Source organism: Anomalospiza imberbis, chromosome 1, assembly GCF_031753505.1.
Source record: "Anomalospiza imberbis isolate Cuckoo-Finch-1a 21T00152 chromosome 1, ASM3175350v1, whole genome shotgun sequence".
NCBI lineage: Eukaryota > Metazoa > Chordata > Aves > Passeriformes > Viduidae > Anomalospiza > Anomalospiza imberbis.
Genome location: NC_089681.1, coordinates 126,505,504 through 126,524,571, shown reverse-complemented (window position 1 = coordinate 126,524,571; position 19,068 = coordinate 126,505,504). Strand labels below are relative to the sequence as shown.

Sequence of the window (19,068 nt, the reverse complement as noted above, 5' to 3'; positions counted from 1 at the left end):
AACTCTGGTCAGTCCAACCTCACATCCACTGCTAGCATGTGGCTTTTTAGATAGGACGCACCAAAACCACATTACTGCTGCTCAGTGCACACATCCTATAATGTTCTACTGCACTCAAGAAGAAGTTGGCCAATTCAGTGACCTTATACATTTATATAGTTATTTTCAGGTACTTAGTTACCTATTAGACCATGAAATAGGGATTAACTGAGTGTATAGATAACTGGTTGTAAAATGCTTCACCAACGTAAAAGGAAAATCAAGTAAATTAAAAAAGGCTGAATATAATAAATTGTAAAGTGGGTCTTGTACAGTACATAGAGCTTGTGATCTTAACTGGCTAGTGACACATCTTCAGGGTGCACCAGGGGATGTCCAGGTTGGACATCTGGAAGAATTTCTCCACTGAAGAGGTGGTCAGGCATTGGAATGGGCTGCCCAGGAAGGTGGTGGAAGGCCCTGGAAGTGTTCAAAAGACAACCAGATATAGCACTGAGTGCTGTGGTTTAGTTGGCAGGGGAACTGTTTGTTCCAAGGTTGGACGCAGTAGTCTTGGAGGCCATTTCCAACCTCTATGATTCTATGAGCCTTTTCCCCTTCTTTTACGGGGAAGCAAAGGGACACCACATTGAGTTCAAATTTTCTTACTGTCCTTCCTTCTGGATTACTATTCAGAAACAAAGGGCTCAGTACTGTCTAGAAAGTGGTCATCTTTTATCTTCAGATGCTTGTTATGTATCAATTCAACAGCACAACAGCATTCTAGTGGGAATAAAGTTGTGGTTTTTGTCAAAATCATTTTATTAAAGAGTTAATGTCACAACAAGCTTAAAATAACACATGCTTCAGAAATAAACTGGATGAAAAGTTCTCAGAACAGAAACAGAAATGGATTGAAGGCATGGCAAAGCATCCGTTCCAAGAAACTTATGCAAACAAGTGTGAATTCTGTTGGTGCAATGGAGAAGAAACTCAGCAAAAAAAAGCCTCCTGGGCATGACTTCTCTTATGTTTATGTAGTGCAGTCTGTCAAATACGTTAGATTGGAAAGGGCACAATTTCGATGGCTGCACAGACCCAAATTTACTTCTTCAATATTTAGCTCCAGCACAAGTTTTTCAACTGTGAGTACTAACGAAACAAATTTAGTTGAAATCTTAACATAGCAGTAATAGATATATTGTATACAGGTAGATGTTTGACTCATGCAGCCTCTTCAGTTACATGATTTTTTTTTAATTTACTCAAGAAACATTATAAAAAAATAGGTTTGCAATTTGTATTTCACTCCGGTGTTAGCTCCACATCACCCCAGGCAAAGACAGTGTTTCAGCAGACAATCTAATTTGGCAAGAAATCTGCCCTAATTCTTAACCTCATTTTTGTAAGTCCACATAGAAAATAAATGCGAACTCTTTATACAAAACAAGAGCAAATAACTGTACCTATAGAAAAGGGGATTAATTCCCTTTAGTTTTATTATCATGGCACATACTTTATAGTTTCACAACAGCATACTAATTTTCATTTAGTTTTTTTAAACTCCAAAATAGTGTTGATGAAGGGAAAAATGTGAGTTACCAGAGGCAGCTGACTCATGCATTAAGCAATTCATGTTCTTTATCAGTTTTCCCAACAGCATCAGGATTGGATAATGGGTCAAGGTCAGCAAAGAGACTGAACCAAGCAGTTAAGTCTTTAGGATTCTTTGTAGATTCTGGAAAAAAAAAAGAAAAAAAGAAAGAAAAAAGAAATGCACAGACTTGTCAGCTGTTTTAAAACAAAACTGACTGAATGTTTGACTGAGGTCAAACAAATGCCATGCTATTGTTTAATTTATTACCAAGGGCACTTCTGAGAAGAAAATCAGAATGAGCGATTGCATTTGAAAACACTATCTTTGTCAGAATATAGAACTTTAGTAAGAATGAGTGTTTTACATGTCTGCTATGTATTTTGTATGGCTCCTGCCATGATAAGTACAGGAACACTTTAACTAGAAATAGAAACAATCTCACTCTGTCTAGCTGTGTTTCATGAAAGGTATTTGAGTGTGCCCCTGCATGCCTGCAAACAAGCAAAAGGAAAGTGAAGGCAAATTTTACTTTAAAGCTCTCTTACAGGACTAAATTCCTTTGCCTAAATCCAATTCATGTGACTGTTCTGTCTCCCCTGTATACAACCAACAAGGTCATTACTCATCTGGAATGAAGTTTTAATGGGAAGGCACTGGATGGAGAGAAAAAGAGAGGGGTTATATTTGATAGGCAGTCCCCAGTACAGCTTCTAGTTTAGTTCTGATGGATGTAGACAAAATGTGAATAGGGAATATATCCAATAGCAGCTGGACTATTGCACCTCTGTGTCCACATTGATATATGTATTTCACAGAGGTCTCCTGCCTGCTTTTATTCCAGCTGGGCAGATGTTCAGGTTAAAGTAGTAACAATTTTGGCTGCTATGAAGAAGGTACATCTCCAGTTGCTTTTTTTTGTGGGCCTATGCCCAACATGTATTATACTGATAGTGAAATAAGATATGCTCTTATCTCAGAGAGATAATGGCACATGAAAGCTTTCTTTGCGACACAAAGAATTTACAGACAAAACAGGCTCTGCCTGGCATGACACTCCTCTTGGTACCTGCCACTGTCAGAACTACAGATTTCCAAATAGCTGAAGGCCATACCTTTTGCTGGTGCCAGCCCTGTGGCTATACAATCACACTGATTTCCAAAACAGTTTCCAAAACATCTTAACCCTCTTTTGTTTTTTTCTGCTGAGCTGAAAAATCTCAGGCTAAGGAATATATGTCACCTCTTTCTTCTGTATCATCAAATGTGAATGCACAGAATTGGCTACAAACTGGCAACAGAATTCAACGTAATTCTGGTTCACTTATCCAGAAAATCCTAGTCAAAAATCAGCAGGCCATTGTCTCAGTAGATGGCAGGACTATGCACTCTTGGCCCAGTTGCAACAACTGAATTAAGTTTTAAACAGATGATTACTGATATAATGTGTGTTTATAAAAAAAATTTGCAATCAGGGCTCTTCTGCCTTATCAGCAGCCTGTATTTTAGCCACAATGCTAAATCTTAGAGCTTAAAGGCATTGTTTAGCTCAGACAAAGTGCATAGAGATGCTATTCTGTGTGAGTCTAAATTAAAGTAGGTAAAAGAAACTGTAGCTTCAATTCATTTGTTATATAGTAAATTACTCTCTTGGCATGCTATTAGCATTAAGCCTACCAAAAATATACATACACACACATATCATACACCTAATCAAGGTGAAACAGAGCAATCAGGGAGCACAAGATTGAGCTGTAGCTACTACAAAAATAAGTTTTGTTACCACAGTAACTGAGAAGACATGAGACACCATACAAGATACAGGCACTAAAAAGGAGAAGCCAAGTAAAACTGGAAAAAATACATGATTATCACCTTTCACAGGCGTCTTCTCATCACTCACATTCTGGCCGTGTGGTTTCTGTGCTGGCTGTGGTATTGATGGTGGGCTCACACTGCTGGCTGCCCATCCTAAAATTCAGTAATACAGCAGCATTAGCATGAGGAGTTACTTTGTTAACTCCAACACCCACCCCAGTGTCTGGCAGCATCAGACAGAGGAGCAGAGTGTTACGTTTATGGCCTTTCGACTCTGTCTGTGTACACACGAAGTCAGCAGTCAGACCTGCACAGGAGCAACACGCTTTACAAGAGAATATCTCTCGATCACTTTTACCATCTCCAGCTTCAGGCAACTATACTCTTTTCAAACCTTTCACCTGGCTAGAAAATATTTTTGTTTCTCTTACTGAATCACAGTTAATACTCATTCATAGAAAAGCCAGTTCAGTAATCAAGTCCAACCCAGCTGTAGGGAAAAGAATCACTTACATTTGGGTGGAAATACCACACATAATAAACATTTTTTCCAAGTCCAAAGACTTTAATTTTATCCATTGTTCCAGACAAAACCTTATTTAGAGATCCTAGATTTTTAAAGTTAATTTTTAAGTAATTCTGGAAAAAAAAAAAGATACTTTTTTTTTCTTTAGCAAAACACTGAAGAATTAAATTCAAGATAAATTACTTCAAGTCAGTTTAAAACTACATTTTAATTGGCTATTTCTTTTTTCTCTTTATTTGAAAGGAGATTCTCAGCAAGAAGAGAGCAACTATGCAGGAAAAAGTGAAATAATTTTTTTTTTCTTACATGCATATTCTATATACACAAAAGAGTACTGAAAAATACAGTTAATAAGGCCAGATGAACAGGCTGGCAAAATGAACTAGGGGTAGTATACTGCAGAAACATGTTAGGAAAAAACCAAAATTTCTGAACCTTGCTTAAGATATTTAAATTCATGTGCTTTATTACATTTAGAGGACTGAAGATAGTATTTCTAATTTAATTAATATGTCCTTTAAGTTTGGCCTGGTCAATTATCCATCTAATTTGGCAGTATCACAAACAGGATGCTCATCTATGCACCCAGCTGCCATTTTGTTATTCAGTCTCTTTTTTCCTTCAAGTGCATGCTTTCACATCCTTTTTTACTCTTTTTGTCCGTCCTCCCCTTGCTTTCTGCTCTTTTGTGAGCCCTGTCAGATACTGGCACCCAGCATTCTGACAGGTAATGCAACAGCCACATCAGTCACATCAACCCTTTCTCTCTCAGTAGATTATTCTCATCACTTTCTGATCTTACCTTGCCTATAAAAGGTGTAAAGCCCAAGCTGTGTTAAAAAAGAGGCAAGAAGAGTTTTTCTGTAAAATCACATGAATTAGGAAGGAAATTTAAAGCCACAAACATCCCCTGTATCTATCTCTAAGGAAACTAACCAAAAATGTCTTCAAAGTCTGGATGCAGAGTGCTTACATGTATTTGCTCTAGACAAAGGTGATAAAGGCTTGTGAGCCAGCTTCTGCCTTCTGAAAGTGAGGTCTTAGAATTTAATCTTTCAAATAAGCAAATCTGAATGATAATAATGGAAAGCATGGCATTACCCCTTCAGAATGACATACCTTTCCAGGCATTTTCTCTGCTTGTGTTACAAACAAGAATGGCAGAGGACAATATACACAACTACAGTAAGACTGCAATGCTTTTGTGTGCTTGGAGATGCATTGTGAGAAAGTGTTTGATATGGCAATGAATGACAACAGGTAAATTCAGCTGCTTAAACAAAGAGGGCCAAATCCTAATCTGACAGAAATGAATGGGAGCTTTCCCAGAAACTTTCTGTGCAAGTCCCAGTGACTTCAGAAAAATCAGGAACTGGCTCCTGGTGATATCACTGATGCTCCTTTACACCAATGTGCTTGGCAGGGCAGGCAGCAAAACACTTCAGACCAGTGAACTCCTTTGGAGCCCTCCCTCTTTTTGAGTCCCTGGACTAAGGCCTGCTGGGCAGCACGTCCCTGAGAGATGCTGTGGCCTGGCTGGCATTTAATGAAATGCATGTAGCTCACTTAGAAAACAAGAAGAACCTAACAACAGCAACAAAAATCCAACCAAGTACACTCCAGAAAATATGGGATGCTTTCATAATGAAATTACTGATTTATGAAGGTACTGGGAAAGACTGACACAGAATTTGTATGAAATACTTTCATGAATTAAATTTTTAGCGAGCTACAGAGAACAACTTTGCCTTTCAAAACCAAACCGCAGGCTATCAGTTTGAAAGTAGTTGTTGGCCCTAAGCCTGTTTTGGTTTGCCTGTTCACAGGATGGCTTTGTTACATGACCAGACAAAAGGTTATTGCCAAGACAGCAAGGAAACCAAAGAGCTTGCTGTTCAGTAAGCATCTTCACCAACATTGCAATGATTAAATTTAGAAAAGGAAATGGTGAGCTGTGCATTTTCTTATGAACTAGAATATATGCATATGTAGGGAAGATAAAGAGAAGCCCTTAATGGTATGAATGAGTAAGTAAATGGGGCCATAAACATAATGAAAAGAGAAAGCCAGTGCTCCCTCTGAAAAAGTAGAAAGGCTTCAGTTGCTGTATCTGGAGGAGAATCTAAAAGATATATTGGGAGCATGCTTTGTTTCTATTATATATACACACACATACACACACACACACACATTTATATGTATTTTAAACCAGCACCTGGTAGCCCCATAGCAATTCAGAGTCCCATTGTGCTGGATCCTGCCTATAAATACAGCCAGAGAAAACTCTGAGCTGGGAATTCCTGACTGTAACAGTTTATAACCTGCATAGCATTGTGCCTGTTTTACAGATTAAGATCTGAGGCAGAGAGAAAACAAAGCCCCAAAGATTTATGAGTGTGCTTAACATAAAATAAGTAAGTAATCCCACTGAAGTTAATAGAAAAGTTAATGTGCTTAAAGTTAAGCATGTGAGTTTTAAGAATCTTTATGGTCTTAAGGCCAAATTCACACAGGAAGTATGCAACATTGAGGCTACAGTGTAGCACCTCACATGGAATAATTATTAAGCAATCCTACCAGTTAGGGAAATAAATGCAGGAGATGTATCACAAGTTCTCAGTAAAAATATAATTCATATATTCTAGTATTTCCAACTTGTATGTCTGGATATGCTTATACTCCAGTCAGTATTAAAAAAAAAAGGTCTCTATTCCCATATTTATTGATAAGATCAAATTCTGAAAGAAAAGCTGTGAAGTGAAATGAAATGTAGTTTAAGATTAAAGCTGAGTTTTTATGAGATGTAAAATGGTCCAAATTTCATCTTCTTTAAAAAAATATGAAACAAAAAAAGTTGGAAATATTTAGAAAGATAAAACACGAAACAAAACACTTAGAATGATTATTTTCAGATACAATCACTCAGCTGACTAACCCTGACTTTTCAAGTGCTGGTACATCAATTACCACAATCTTCTGCCAAAACCTTGGAAACATCCACATATGATTTGAAAACATCCACTTTTTTTTTTTTTTTTTTACTCAAAAAGATTTTGGAATACCATGTTGACTGGAATGGATTTTCTATATCTACTATTCCTTGAATTCAACATTACTGAATTCTGATTTTCAGCTGATTCTGATTTTTCTAACGCTGCACCCAATGCCAGTGCAAATGAAAGCTAACAGCCACATCAGAAAGGATGCACAACTCTGCTTGCTACTAAAAAATATTTTTCCTTTAAAAATACATTTACATTAAAAAATGGAAATTGCACTGAAATGTAAAATATATTTATAAACATGTAAAGCTGTGGGAAAAACTCAGTCTCACAATATTTCTGTTGCTATTTTTAGTAATTTTCTTAAAATCATGTACCTTATAAAAATACATCTAAACCTGTGCATCATTACAAATGTCATTCTCCCATTTTTCATCTAAGTGCTGAAGCCAATGAACCGAGGTGTCTTGCTTTAGGGGTGCTGGTAGTAACTGTATTAATTATAAAGTAAATCTGACTTTCTTATTCCTGCCAAAATGTCACAGATCATTTTATATCATGTATGACTCTTCCAGTTGCATGGGTTCTAAGAAATAGTTTCCAGGATAGATCAGCCTGATACTGTTTCCTATATTGCTCTTCCCCAGGTGAGATTTAAATTACTTGGGACAGAGCCCAAAAAGGCAAGGTCCCCTCCAGCTTGCAAAGCCCAACAGAAGATCCAGCCAGATGGCAAGGAGCACAAAGTTAGGTGCTGTTGGCTGTGTATCGCCAGCCCGCCTTCCTCCCTCTCTTCCTTCCTCAAGGCCAAAGCAGCAGTTGGAAAGCTCTGCCCTACTTCCCCTCTTCTCTTTTCCCCAGCAGTAGCTTGGAAAAGCCAAGAGAATTAATTGCACAGAAGAAAGAGGAGAGAAGGAGTTGCATCAGTAACCAGCCTGCAAGAGACATCCACCTATATGGTTGCTAGGATGAGATAATCCATTCTACTTGACCCATATCCCTACATCCAGTGTATAGGACGCTTGTGGGGGGAAAAAAAGAAGAACGCAACAGATTTTCACTACACAGTTTAAAAATAGTATCCCCAGACAAAATACAGTAATCATTTTTGGTTCCTTGGCCCCTTAACAGAGACAGCAGTTGTGATTAAATCAGTAAAACCCACTCAAACATTTTCTGTTTCAGGAAAAAAAATTATCTCAAAGTTCTAGAGAACATTTCAAGAAATTAAACGAAAATATTCAAGACAGTAATCTTGACTTTAGGTTTTGTGTACTTAATTCAAACACTGAATGAAAAGGGCTAGAAAAACAAGTAAGTTACTCATGTGTTTTTTCTCTAGGCCATACTCTGCTTTAATTTCAGGCACAATTTCTGCAGCCATGGACAATAAAAACTTTCATCGCACTTTGACATACCAGAAAACCCTAACCCCAACATACTGACAGAACAAGATGAGCTCTCACCATGTAAGGATGACTGCAAGTCATTCATGTTTTGGTCTAGCAGCTGTGAGGGTAAGTAGCCTGACGGTGCTGGTACTGCAGACGATGAAGTGTTCTCCCCATCTCTAGCTGAAGGGTTCATGGTGAGATCAGCAGCCTGTCCAAAAACAGCTGTCCACTCTTTGCTGAATTCCCCCTCATCCAGGGAGGAGGCATTGAGGATCTCATTTAGCAATACCATGTCATCCTTATCACCAAGTTCTGGCTCCAAGGATCTCACAAACTTTTCCTTTGAAGCTGTCTCAGAACAAGAGAGTCAAGATAAATAATTTTTTTTAGTCAAAGTAAATAAGGAACTTTTTAAAACATACCCAGTCTAGGCTAGGTATGTTAAGTGAGAATGAATATTTTTGCGTGAATATTTATTTTCTTTTTTAGACTCAATTCTCTTGGACATGTGGGTCTATACCTTATGCAACAAATAATTCCTTCATTATCTTAGATAACCTCACTGCTGTTAAGACTCGCTTCTCATTAAAAATAATACTACAAATATGCTTAAAAATCTATTAAACAAATGAAAATCATTACACAGTCTAACATTTAAGTAATTGGAAAATACTACTTCTATGTTGCTTCTTGAAACATTACATGAAAGTCTCAAAAAAACCACAGATTGGTATAAACTAAAAAAAAAAAAAAAAGTAGACTTGGGGATTTAAGAACTCCCTTATGACGTTCTGATCAGTGCTTGAATTATTATTGGGGCATTTCCCCATAAAAAAGATTAGTCTATCACACAGAATTAGATTTCTATGTTGACCAATATTGTAGTATTTTTTTCTTCTCATAAGCTGCTGAGAAATAATTGGGGCTCACTTTCTTTCTGATTCCCTGTGCTAGTTTTTCCAGCACCAGAACTGAAGCTGAAGAAGCTCTTACATCACTTGATCCACTGCTACTTAAAACCAACTTTTTCCTATTTTAGAAATGTTAAATAGTTATATAAAATACATGAAACTGGTAACCAGGATCATTATCCTTTCCCAAAACATTCTGAGAGTTAAAGAACTATCAAGGACCCCAAGTGTTATTTTACTTGGAAGCATTTGGAGCTCCACTGTAGATGTCTGCAGATGACAAAAATGGTGGTTAACAAGGCTGATAATGTTACATTCCTGAAATCCACATCAGTTTATCTTAATTATGCTTGTTTCAAACTTGTGGTAAGGCACAGAAGCAACTTCAGTTTTCGAAAGTTTCAGCAGATCAGCTGAACTGATTGGATTCAACTTACAAAATGCTTTTAACCCTTTTGGGTTGGGAAAAAAGACTGACAGTAGAAAGTTTTTGCAACAGGCCATTTCACTGAAACTCAACAGCCTTCTCAGAAAAGTTTCCTGGTAACAGCTGTAATAATTTATAATTAAATGGTTGAAGTTGAGTCAGAGGAGGAAAAAAAGCACAAAACTGTGTTTTAAAATAGGCTCATGTGTCAGCGCACACACCTACATACTAAGAAACAAATAAACCAACACAAATTAAAATTATCTTATTCATTACTGTAGTCTGCTGTGAGATTCAACTCCTTTCTAACTCACTCACTATTTTGATATACCTCTGTACTCCCTGTCAGGGTCTAAAATTTAGCAATAGAAACATTAGAAACACGTCAATTCTCCTGATGTTTTCCCTAGGCTATAACTAAAATACCACAGAAAACAATTTGATCTTATGAATTTTCAGGCTGTTTCCCATCTTCAGATAAAGAGCAAAGAATATTAACATTGCCTAAATACCTCCAATTCCCCCAAGTTATTCAGCAGGTAAGACTGAGGGGTAAATCCTCCCATAGGGGAAAGACACTGGGTATTTCACAGACCCTTAAGAACTCTGAGCTCCATGGGGCATCACCACTTCAAAGCTGCTCTCAGGAAGCCCCTTCATGAACTTGCAGGGGGAGATGCAAAGGGAGCAGCATTTGTAGCAGACCTGCCACGACACAGCACCAACACCTCATGTAACCACAAGTGCCCTGAATGGAACAAATGCAGCAGCACAGCTCAGAGCCAAGCTCTGCTTCATTTGGGGAACCATTGCAGGAGCCCCATCTTGACTATAGGAGCAAGTACAACATAAAGCTTTACATGTGAAGAGCAGTCAGGTCTTGCTGCAGGGTGTACAGCCACCAGAAATCTGAGGAGTGACACGTTTTGTGGCTCAATAATCTTCCTGATCTTCCTGTGGGGACTGTGCAGCCATGGCAGGGCAGGATAGGGTGTGTTCAGGCTCAGGCTGCTCTGAGTAAGCAGCAGCAGGTTTTACTTCTGTTTGCAATAAAGGTTATCTAGAAACCAGCCTTGCTTACCGAGATATTACTCATGTGGTATCTCTGCTAGATTACTAGAATGATAGGGACTTTCTCACTTTACCCGTAAATCTTCTATTACTTCTTTTCCTGTTTCTGTTTTCACTGCCTATTTTCAGTCAAAATCCTTTTTTCTGTCTGCACATGCTGCCCCAACCTTATAAATGCCCATGAAAAAATTCCAAACCTTCCATTAAAACACTGAAAGAACAATGTGACTATATTCTTTCTGTTCTGTTTGAACAAGCCTCTAGCAATGCTCACAATTTCTTTGTAAATTTACCTCATTTTGTTGCTATTAGAAAAAAGGGAAGAGAAACTAAAAATATTTAGAACAGTACATGATTGGCAACACATGATAAAGACTTCCTTCTCAAACACACAAGAAAGTGTATCTCTACCTATATTGCTTCACTTAAAATAGTACAATATTCATTAGCCTAAAGCTAGCTAATGTGTAAAATTAGGGCAAATGGCTGATATTGTAACAGTGCCACATCCAACCTTAGCCAATGCAGACACTTCACAGCAGCTTTTGCATTAATTTAACTGTTTAAGTAAAGGAAAAAGTGTTCTAAGTGACAGAGCTAAGCTTGTATGAGCAATAATTGTATGTATTATCTGTATCTCCACTAGGAAGGCCCAACAAGGAATGGAACTGAGTAAGAAGAAAACCAGAAGAAAGAAAATGCCACTATCAGACATGCACCAGTCTTTTTTATTAACCACAGAAAATAAGTCATTGTTACCTTATCTATTAAAAGATTGGGGCTGCTTCTGCAGACAGCTAAGGAACTTCCCTGATGCCTGCCTTCATGGGTGATTTTCCACATGGATAATTTCCCCCAGTGCAAGACACTGCTCATGGCAAATCCAAAGTCAAGGTATTTGCACATGTCCTTACCTATCATGAAGGCAGTGTTTTAAATACCCCAAATGCTCTCAGTCTGACTGACTAAACCACACAAATGGATTTTCTTTCTTTGCTTCATTTGCTTTTTGAGCTGTCACAATTGTTTTGGTTGTTTAAGTTTTTTTACTCATTCTTCTGAGATGTATGAGTGAAAAGCAATTGAAAAGTTAAAGACAGCACTCTAACTTCTTATGAAAACTTTTAAAACTTTAACCCAGATATTTCATATGTTATCTGGTAAAACAGCGTATCCCCTTGAGTTACCAGGACTCTCACAGAAGTATAAGGACAGCACAGTGGATTTAATTAACTCTCTGTCTGAAAGAAGTCACCAGTTCTTACAAGGTTTTAAGAAGACTAGATTATTTGTTTCTGATATGTACACTTTTAACACAAAATCTCGTGGTTACTAGTGTATTGCCAAGAGTTGTAGCACAACAACTAGAAAACCAAAATGAAAAATTTGTGAAATGTTATAGGAGGGGTAAGGTTTACAATGGAGCCTACTTCAGTTCGGCAAATAGGATATAGTCCAGGCTACCTAATCTTGAATTACTGGTATAAACATTTTATCCCCACTAAGGTTTACTTCATATTGTAACATTAGGAATAGTGTCGCTGCTGGATTTCCTTTAACACTATTTAAATACTGCAGCTGAATAATTTCATTCCACCTTTCAAACTGTGAAAGAAATTAAGATCTAAAATTAAAAGTATACTTGGCTACTATGATTGAAACAGATAAAACAGACATGCACAATCATATCATACCATTTTCTTCAGGTTGCAGGTCTAATAACTCATCTATAGCACCTAAAAAAAAAACAAATACAGAAAAATCAAAAGTCACAAAGGAAGATCTGCAATACACTGACAATCAGTATGTAAACATGTAAAGATAACTTTCTGAAGTGTCTTCACCTGAGTTCTGCTCGTGGTTACAGTGTCCTTGTAACGTGGAGATGACATCCTTGCCATCATCAGCTGTAATTGAGATCCATAAACATGTCAAATTGCACTTGGCAGGAGACCATGCTTATAAACAACACCACTATAGGATCAACATGCAATGGTTGTTGGGATTCACATTTTAAATGAGTCATGTTTAAAATGAGCCTGGTCACAATGAATGAAAGCTCTAAGGTACAAGCAGCTCAAAATGAGGCAAATTTCTGAATAACAACCTGAGGGAGATCTTCCTTTGAGTCCCTGCCTGCTACACCAGCCTTTCCAGGCTGAGTGCACCCAACCAAGGTAACTACAAAAATCAGTCCTCCAGAATCAGAGAAATTTATTTTAGAAGCTTGTACTTAGGCCAGGAGAGTGCAAAAAAGTGCTGGGACCTTGTCACTCTCTTGACCGCCTTCCTCACAATGTGTTCTTCCTCATGACACAAACTCTGGGAACAGGGAGAAGGAGTCTTCACCCAACGTACCCCAAGTCAGGATGACAGTAACAGCATCTCCTCTGCAGGGAAATAAATATACTAAGACCAATAGAGAGTAAAATGTAGTGCTGAGAGTTATGGGCTATTAGAGGTGACAAAACATTGCTTAAGTTCTCAGCAAGTTTTTTAGATGACACATAGAATCAAAATATCTACATTCTGTTAATCAGTGAAGAGAAAGATACCTCCATCAGGTGATTAACCCCATTTAAGACATGTAGCAAAACATGTCTTAAGACGGATGACCTACTGCTGAATATGCCCTTTTCTCCCTTATTAACTGTTGAGGAAATCTAGCTCCTAGACAACTAAGTCTGCAGCTCTAAGGGCAAAGGAAGGGTTTGGCCACGGTATTGCCAGAACTGGAAGGCCCATCTACTGGAAGCCTCACACAAGAGGCTGGAAAGGTGAAATAAAATTCTCTATTATGAAATAAAAACTGAATCCCAAACTCTTCCAAGAGAATTGCCAATCCCTTCCAAGAGAAACTTCAAGGTGTGATCAGAACTAAAGGAAACAGAACAGCTTGCTGTTTGTATCATTATCTTCATAAAGCTTTTCTAGGACAGAAATGTGCTCCTAGCACAAGAATCAGCTGGTCATTTAAGAACCCATGAGCACATCTGATTACACTCTATATAGATACAGACAGCACAGGGATAAAAACACATGAACAAATATACATGATACTGTCATAAAAGCACAATGCACAAAGCTAAAGGGGAAAATCCCAACTCTAAACTGTCTGGCAGAGGGGAAAAGAATATCAGAAAGAGAAGTTCATGACATGTGGGATATGGATGGCCACAATTCTGTAATGAAGAAGGTGTAACTGTTGCCCAAAGCCTGCCTTAGTTGAGTGGTAAACATGATGGAGCCAATCTTAAAGGCTTCTGTAGCATAGTAAGGGAAAATGCAGAGCAAACGATAAAAAAATGAAATAAAAGTAGTTGGTGAGGAAAACTATGAGGCAACATAGCTCCCTCACTAGAAGCACTGCATCTGTATGACTTTAGAATTTACAGGGTAATTTAAGAAAAAAAAAAACTCAGCAATGGCACAGACCTGCTGGTGTATGAAGATGGAAAAATTTAGAAGACCAGTTAGAAATATTTCAAAACACTTCAGTTCCTTTTAGGGATGAAGAAGAAAGAGACAGAATAAGGTATTATATTATGATGAAATATTTTACAGTCTGTAAGAAACTGAGATTCTAGAAAACATCTGCTAAGAAAATATGTCAGATTTTTTACCCATATATATTATAATATCTTGTCAAAGATATTTCTGATCTAATTAATTGCAAAATGGGTGAAACTTCAAAACACTGAGAAAGTCCTAATATTGTGTCTTTATTACAAAAAAACACCCAAACAACCATAAGTGACTCAAATAACTAAGTTACTATGGGCTGGTAGATCACGGTTACTCCCAGTTAAAAGATTAATGGCATGCCATTCAGTATGGCATCCTGCAAAAGACTGTGAACATAATAAATGCTCCTCTAATAATTTACTGTTGATTTTATGGAAAGCAGGCCTAGTTGAAAAAAAAACCAGCTAATTTAATTCTTCAATAAAACTGTGAGCTTTTTTCAGCAAAGATACTTGTTTAGAAATGACTTTGCACTGCATAGCCTTCCAGCTGAAAACTTAGCACTGCGTAACATCTATAACGAACATATTGAACAGATTAGGAATGTGACAACTAACAGATGTCAAAAACACGTTGTTAGGAAAAATAATTGCAAAGCAGAAGTGTTTCTAGTTTAGATCTGCAAGGTTTACTGTTTTATCCATTGCTAGTCAATGGCTTTAGCAGTCATCTGGAAGTAAACACAAAATCACTCTAGAAAAAAAATGCGCAAACAACTAACAGACTATTAGAGGTGGTCAGTCAGTCCACTTATTTGGTTTCTGTAGTCAGAGCTGGGAGAATTCAATACCACCAAGCTGTAAGTTACATCTTCAGGACTAAGGAATATAAGCCAAGCTGTAGAAAGGACAAATGAATCCTGGAAAGCTATGACTAAAAGGAACTTAGTCTTGGTAAATAAAGCATTCAGATACAAGCTTCAAACTTGATGTTGCAGCAAAATGGGATGTTCCTCTTGGATACAGAAACAGTAATGTGATTTTACCTTCTAGGAACATGACAGGTGAGAACAACATCAGAAATCTCTTGTCCAGCTATGTATTTCATATTTGAAAAGGGATATTGTAAAGTGAAGTGGAAACAAAAACTTCAAAAATAAAGATGAGATGAAGAGTTCAAGACACCAATACGATCGACCCACTGAAATAAAGATTTGAGAGTAGTCTTGACTTTCATGTAATACCTTACAAGTATCTTAATGAAGGATAAAATATAACATATTAAAGTTATTCTTCATTAATTTAGTAGAAAAAGTTAGATTGCCTTGAAGAATTCCACAGATGAAGATTCCAATTTTTACAGTACTTCACCACCCTCACTGCAAGCACTTGCTTCTTAGTAGGTACTCAGAATTCCCCTTTCTATTACTTGTATCTGTTCCCTCCTTTCTTTCTCAGTGCACTTCCACCTGGAGCCTGGCTGTGTCACTGGGTAATAACAACACATAAGGTCATTGGCAGCAGCTGAGTATGATCTTGCCTGGCTTTTGAGCAGAAGTTCCACTGAATTCATCAAGTACTTCACAGACAACAGATTAATGACTGGAACAAACTAGTAAGCTAAGTGGCACACTTCCCTTGTCTCACCTACTAACCTGCAGATCCCCTTCTTGAAGGGTACGTGCCCTGTGTAAGAATTAGGCTTTGAAACACAAGCTATTTGACTTGTCTGAGATTGACTGAATGAAATGCAGTGGGATATAATATGTAAGAGATTAACAGATTCTCCTGGCCTTTGGTTTTATGCATTTGTAGGGATTTGCTGGGTGAAGCTGATACAGGAAATAAACCAAACCAAACAAAAAAGCCCAAGTATTACAGCACTTATGGAGTTACGATAACATGAAATATAATACCTGAATAGTTCGATTCCTTGGTATGGCTCTCGTCATCTAATGAAATCAACCTTAATTTGAAGGAATAAGAAAAAAATTGGGAAAATAATTCTAAGGCTCTAAAATAACAATACATTTTCCTCTTTTTGGTCAAATCATTACAGATTCATTTCATTAACAAATAAACTGTAATAACAGATGGACTCTTGCATTTGCTGGTCTGTTGTTACCTTTTATTGTTTCATTGGCAGGTCTGTTGAAAATGAAAATTAGATTGAACTAGCAAATCCTATCAGCTTCCATTTTTAGTCTGACTCAACCTCTACAGAAAAGTATTGTGCATTCTGCGTTTGCACATTTGGTCTTTCATAGCTATCACAAAGGAGCTACAACTGTTCCCAAGCCCCCTCCCCCTCCTTCTCCCCAAAAATGGCAACCAACCACTTTGTGCTTCTCTTTTTAACAGCAACTAATTAAAAATCAACAGTCAGGACAGTTTTGCCCCATGTCAGCAGATTTCTAAAATAACAGATCAGCAGCGTTGATGAAAAAAGCTCTCAACAGGAACAAAATAAAAGGTGCAGTTTACATGCAATTCTTATACAAAGGTGAATCTCTTCAATAAAGAATACACACTTTGCAACTGCTATTGCTTTGTGTAAAGCCATTCAAGGAGTAGGGACTGAAGCAGCCACAAGGCTGATGTGGTGGTGAAAAGGACTGTGTGGGCACATTCCTCCTACCCTCTAGTGACAGGACAGAAAAAGACACCTCCCCTGCTCTTGGGGGCAGGACTGTGGTAGAGGAAAATTAGATTCAGGCCAAATTCTAGTATAATTAATGTTTACTGTGAATGGAGAATTCATGAGGATTTAAAAAGTTTTGTCTTGTGTAATTCTTCTCTAATCTTAGATGTTTGTTTATGGTTTTAGACAGCAAAAGGGTGACATATTTTGTCCCTTACTTTTATGCCAGACAAGGACAAAGATAACCCATAAATAAACACAAGTACAACCATGACATGGCATCTGATGCATTTCCTGGTAGGTGCCAATGCACACATCTTGCATAAATCACACATTATATTCAACACTGAGGAGAGAGCTATTTATTAAACTCTATTACTGTCACGTGAGCTGACACAGATGGAAGTAAGTGCTGTGGAGACAACCACCTACCAAATGGTACTTGGTCAAGTCCTTTCTAATGTCAACAGCACCAAATGTAACCAATTTATAAAGTGGTATTGGTCAATGGTTCTGAATCTGAACCAGAAAAATGACTGAAAACCTGAACTCCTTAAAAATCCATTATTATAAATAGCCAAACAAAATCCACTAATCAGTCAAGCTGTTCTCTGCTTTTTGACAACTGATCCTTTGCTGGGTGCTTCATTTAAGCAGGGACAGTCAAAACAACAGGTGGCAGCAGGACTGTATCAACATTCATCTCCTGGCAACCGAATCCTGACGGTCAGGTAAGGGAGGGATCACATCTCTCTCCTGTTCTCCCCTCCCCACAGCAGCCCATTCATAAGTCTGTCTCAGCTCAGAGCTACAGGTAACTCAAAACTTGACAGCATTAGCTCACTTAGATGTACTTTATACTAAGTACCTACTGCTTCATTGGATTACTAACTGATGCTGTATACATTACAAAAACTAACTGCTACTCAGAGCAATCAGTAATCTATATCCTATTTCCAGGTGAAAGGAGATGCTGCTGAAAGGAGAAATACAATGCTTATGAATCTTCTCCCATGTATAGTTGTTTACCATTTCTTTTAATAAAGAAAAAATGAAGCAAAAGCTGAAAAAAATAAAAAGAAGAGCAGGAAAGATAAAAAACACATAAGGGTTATATGGGCCTTTTTAAAGCTCTTAATTTCACCATAAAGTTTATTAGTTTTGATGTACACATTACAACATTTCAGGAATTTTTGTATTGAGGTTACCAGTAGAATTAGACTAGCTGTGTCTGCATCTCTACTTATGTTTGCTGACTTTAGCAACCAGGAAGCAGATTATAGACAAAAATACTTATTATTTTGATATACAGGACATGTGACTTACTGACTCTGCTGATCTTCCACTGAATTGGTGCTTTCAATCTGCTGGCTCTCCTTTTCGGCTTTTTCTGTTAGTTTATTCACAGGATCTTGCAAGCTCTAGATCATAACCATAATATAAATATAAAGAAGAAAACCAATTAGAAACAGGGAAGCTAAAGTGTGTCATTTGAGACCAAACCCGATTCTAGAACCAAGAGAAATCAAGCAAGAATGGTTTTATATCATATCAAAACAGTATCTGACTCAAGCAGAATTAAAAGTGTTAGAAGATACTCATTCAAATTGAGTCTGTGAACACACTTTATATAAGAAGGTGACATGTGGCAACTTCTAAAGTCATGTTCTGTTTCTAATATTTCTACATGACTACTTCTAGGTAAATATTTCCAATATTTGTAAGTAAATCTATCTATACCATGTGCAAAGCAGGCCAGATGGCATGTTTCTTTGCTATTTTGGGGATTTGCTTATTTTTTCCTTCTTTTCCTTTTTATTATGATGCAAAAAATAAATTCTTTACATCTGTTTGTTCCCCATATACTGCTTCTTTTCTTATTTATTCTCTTTTCACCCTCCACAATTGTTTACACAAACTTGGCAACTCCAGAGGTAGTGGGAAGATACTGCTTGTATCCTGAATCTGAAAACAATGGTTAAGATCTTGGATCATAGTTGATGAAGGCCAGGTGTGGTATTATGAAACCCTACTATCCCTTTGCAGTCTGAAAGGCTGTGCTACAAGACAATGATGTGCAGTTTCACAGTCAGCATTTTTATTACCAAAATCTGGAGATGAGAACAAGCTAACGTAAGTATTATAGACTGACTAAGAAGTGATAAATATACTACTAGTTGTCACTCTTATGTATTAATTAGAAATTCTGTCTAAAAAGTTAAATAAAGGAACACAGTAATT

At 37.4% G+C, this 19,068-nt stretch overlaps 1 protein-coding gene across 3 annotated transcripts in view; it reads right to left on the bottom strand.

Annotated features, from left to right (window-relative positions):
* Positions 1-777: 777 nt before the first annotated feature.
* Positions 778-19,068, bottom strand: part of ICA1 (islet cell autoantigen 1) — a 53,414-nt gene continuing 35,123 nt past the window's right edge. The window contains exons 8-15 of one of the 3 annotated variants that reach the window (XM_068210284.1): positions 18,154-18,248; positions 16,103-16,152; positions 12,567-12,629; positions 12,417-12,458; positions 8,386-8,661; positions 3,449-3,544; positions 1,582-1,717; positions 778-948 (exon numbers count right to left, since the gene is read on the bottom strand). In XM_068210284.1, coding sequence (XP_068066385.1) covers positions 1,596-1,717; positions 3,449-3,544; positions 8,386-8,661; positions 12,417-12,458; positions 12,567-12,629; positions 16,103-16,152; positions 18,154-18,248 — 744 coding nt within the window. In that variant the 3' untranslated portion in view covers positions 778-948; positions 1,582-1,595. Of the gene's footprint in view, positions 1,718-3,448; positions 3,545-8,385; positions 8,662-12,416; positions 12,459-12,566; positions 12,630-16,102; positions 16,153-18,153; positions 18,249-19,068 lie in introns of all 3 variants that reach the window. The other 2 variants (XM_068210276.1, XM_068210293.1) reach the window with 2 other exon arrangements.